The sequence below is a fragment of the Silene latifolia genome, chromosome 1 (genome assembly GCF_048544455.1).
Source record: "Silene latifolia isolate original U9 population chromosome 1, ASM4854445v1, whole genome shotgun sequence".
Classification (NCBI taxonomy): domain Eukaryota; kingdom Viridiplantae; phylum Streptophyta; class Magnoliopsida; order Caryophyllales; family Caryophyllaceae; genus Silene; species Silene latifolia.
In genome coordinates this window covers 1465722-1469396 of record NC_133526.1, presented here as the reverse complement: position 1 = coordinate 1469396, position 3675 = coordinate 1465722, and the positions used below count along the sequence as shown (strand labels likewise).

Genomic DNA, 3675 nt, shown 5'->3' with positions numbered 1-3675 from the left:
TATTTTCTGGTCCATTTTTGCAAATAGAACAAAACAAACCAAAGTAGCATATTCGGGGCATTTCGTAGCATAAAACTACGATAATAGCATAGAAATACGTGCATAAAAATGCCAAAAAGGACTATATAAAATACACGTATCAAATCTCCCCAAACCAAACCTTTACTCGTCCTCGAGTAAACTAAATGCAAAATAACTAAACGAGTAAAAACTACTTGAGACATATACTTTTGCAAATAAAGTATCGATAAAAATAAACCATCTTGATGAAGAGGATCCGAACTTGTGTAACACAAATTCTTGTTTGTGACGGCATATATCCGTCACTCTTGAGTGATGGATATCATTTTACCTCACAAAGTACTCACTTTTTCTCTCTCTGCAACACTATTCATGTGGTCCCATTTCTCCACTAACCCATTTTGTTACCATTTTAACTCACAAAATATCCGCCACAAATGGTAACCCGTCAAAAGGGAGACCAATTGCTTGTGTAAATGCAACTCTAGCATATATCCTTTTGCAAATATCCAAAGTAAACTCTTAGTGGAATAACTTGACAAATACTCCTATAAGTCTATAATTGACACGCAAAAACAAAAAAAGTTAAAGTGTAATTTCCTTATATGTCCCCTATTTTTGTTAATTTGAGAATGAAAGGGTGATTTTGATGGTCATCGCCAGGGGCGAACCTAGAAAAAAAAAATAGGGTAACAAAAGTCGATAATCTTAATCATATTCTAGAAATTTGGGGTAGCGAGTGCTACCCTTTGCTACTATGTAGGTTCTCCCCTGGTCATTGCAAGTATAATATACGCGGAAAAGAAAGTAAATGACGTTTTTCCTTCACTCATTTTAATGGTTAAAAGTAGAGGTGGCAATTAGTGACACGATCCGAAAATACGACACGAACCCGACACGAAGTTAGCGGGTTAGGGTCAAGATGTAGTGACCCATTTAAGTAATTGGGTTGACACGGACACGACACGAAACTTAAATGGGGCGGGTTAGGGTTGAACTCTTTTGACACGAACCCGACACGAATAACCCGCTTATTTAAAAGTGTCCTGATATATTTGGGTTGAATCAATAATCCACCCAAACAGCTTAAAAATAAGTATTTTCATTCCTCATTTTTGGGATAATAGGCTTATAAAGTTTAGTGTATTTTTTTAGTTGATTGTGTTAGACAGGTATATAGTGGATAACGTACCCAATCAAATTAGTTTATTTTCTTTCCAAAATTGCAACTTGGTTTACGTTAAGACAAATAAGGACCTTCGATTACTAGGTCGGCATTTGCTTCATAAAATAGTAATTCATAAAATGCATAAACCATGCATAGATATCACGTACGTACACTATCATAAATGTGAATACCTCAATGTATGTAAATCATATACACATTAACTTTATTCCTAGTCAATTTCTTTAATTATTGATTATAATAGAGGCGAATTTGTTAGATGTGTTGATATTTGGTTCACACTCGAGTTTGGTATATAGTTTATAGGAAAAGATAACGAAAAGATAACACATGTAATAACTTTAGTAAAGTTCTTAGTACTCTTTTAACTATAGACCTGGTAAACAGATCAAGTTGTGTCGTGTTCGTATCAACTTTAAATGGGTCACTACTACCCCAATCCTAACCCGACTCAATTATATAAACGGGTCATTTGTCTCAACCCTAACCCAACCCCTTTAATTTTTCTATAATCTAACCCGACCTGTTTAACCCATTTATTTTTAGCAGGTCATGTTTAACCCATTTATCTTTTAGCGAATCATTTTTAAACCACTTAAAGTTTTTTTTTTCATTCCTATAAACCACGTACATACTCGATTGTTCGTTGTATTTTGTATTGTATTCTACTTGTGAGATTTTAGGGATTAATTTTACTTAAACATGAATCTCTAGGGTCATGAACTTCTGAATCTCGATATTATGTGAGATAATCATCTAAATCAACAGATTAACTGATAATAACTATAGTCCAAGAAATTGTTTCAGATAGTAATAACTGTCATATTACATACGTTCTTATATAATGTATTCGATCTGTACTGTCATCTGTACTTGGGTTGAGGTTGATTTAGTTTCATGATTGTTAGGGTGCAAACTCATGTCCCACATCGGTAGAATAAAGATGGAAGCTCATCTTTATAAGTGTCTATAAAATATAATAGTATGAGGCTTTTTGGGAAGGAGCCCAAGAGGAAACCCGTGAGGGCTTGGCCCAAAGCGGACAATATCGTACTATTATAGGTTGTGGACACAGATGCAGCAGAGGCCCAACACGGGATATTCACGCTTCCGCACAACAATAACGGATTTAGTAACTTAACAATTTTAATTGTTCTCAATTGGTATTTTATTAAGAGGTTAGACATACTTTTTTCGTGGAGTTGTATACGTTTGCTTTATACACGTGCATCAATTCACGTTTTCTTTTGCTCATATTTCGATCCTTCACATTCCACTATTTCGATCCAATAATTAATCAGATATGTATGTACTCTTTTCGTTCCATCATTTATTTACATTGTCGTTCTTTCATTCCAAGGTTTAAAGTAGAACTTGTTCACTCTTACACAATGCTATACGTACTACATAGTGAACGATATTATTATCAATCAACTCCCAATTATACGATAAGTGGGCCACTAATATTTGGGAGAAAGTCCAAGTCCATCATTTGGGCCAGGATTTTACTTAAAAACTTTCTTCACATGGCCCATGTACCACTATTTACCCTTAATTAAGAATAATATAATTTATTTCTTCAAATAGAATTTTTCTTATAATGGAAAAAATTACGTTGAAAAGTCTTCATGTTTTTTCACTATAAATACCAAGCAAATATTGAACTTAAATTATCAAATCTTTCCAATTATATGCTATACAAAACATCCTTCTCCACTACTATCTTAGCCTAAAAAGCTCATTATTAGCTTTAAGGTTAGTTTTTTTTTTCAATATGGCTTCACAAATTATGACACTAAGTTACCTTCTATGCCTTAACCTTATGTTCTTCACTTTGGTTAGTGCTAATTACTATGTCCCTTGCCCACCACCGCCAAGTCCACCACCATCGTGTCATTCGTGTGGCGGCCACCATGGTGGCGGTTCAACACCACCCAAAACACCACCATCACTGACACCCCCATCTGGAGGCCACGGTCCAACAACACCCACAACTGGAGGTGACAAATGCCCCATTGACATCCTTAAGTTGGCAGCATGTGCTAATGTCCTTCCCGGATTACTCGGTGTAGTGCTCGGGGCCCCACCAAAAAGTCAATGTTGCAGTCTTATTAGTGGCTTGACTGACCTTGATGCAGCAATATGCCTTTGTACTGCCATTAAAGCTAATGTCTTAGGTATTAGCCTTAATGTTCCTATATCTTTAAGCTTGTTGCTAAACTTTTGCAACAAGGCCGGTGACGCCTCCGGCTTCCAGTGCTCTTAAGTCTTAAGCACCTAAGACCATGCAAGCTCATCAAAAAAATACAAAATAATATATACCACCTTTACCTTAGTGGTACTATATATCTCATTTTCTTCTTCATATATTTCTTGTATTTATGTTTATGTTTTAAATTTGTTGTATTGGTGATTAATTAAGTTACCCTTAATTGACTTGAAATCATCTATTACAATGAACTCTATAC

At 35.2% G+C, this 3675-nt stretch overlaps 1 protein-coding gene across 1 annotated transcript; it reads left to right on the top strand.

Annotated features, from left to right (window-relative positions):
• The first annotated feature begins 2974 nt into the window (after positions 1–2974).
• LOC141642532 (putative lipid-binding protein AIR1B) lies at positions 2975–3473 on the top strand. The gene has a single exon (XM_074451403.1). It carries the CDS (start codon positions 2982–2984, stop codon positions 3471–3473), a length of 492 nt encoding a protein of 163 aa, XP_074307504.1. The 5' UTR covers positions 2975–2981.
• The last annotated feature ends 202 nt before the right edge of the window (positions 3474–3675 follow it).

Coding starts and splice junctions, on each gene's coding strand:
- LOC141642532 (XM_074451403.1), top strand. CDS start 2,982: ATGGCTTCACAAATTATGACACTAAGTTACCTTCTATGCCTTAACCTT.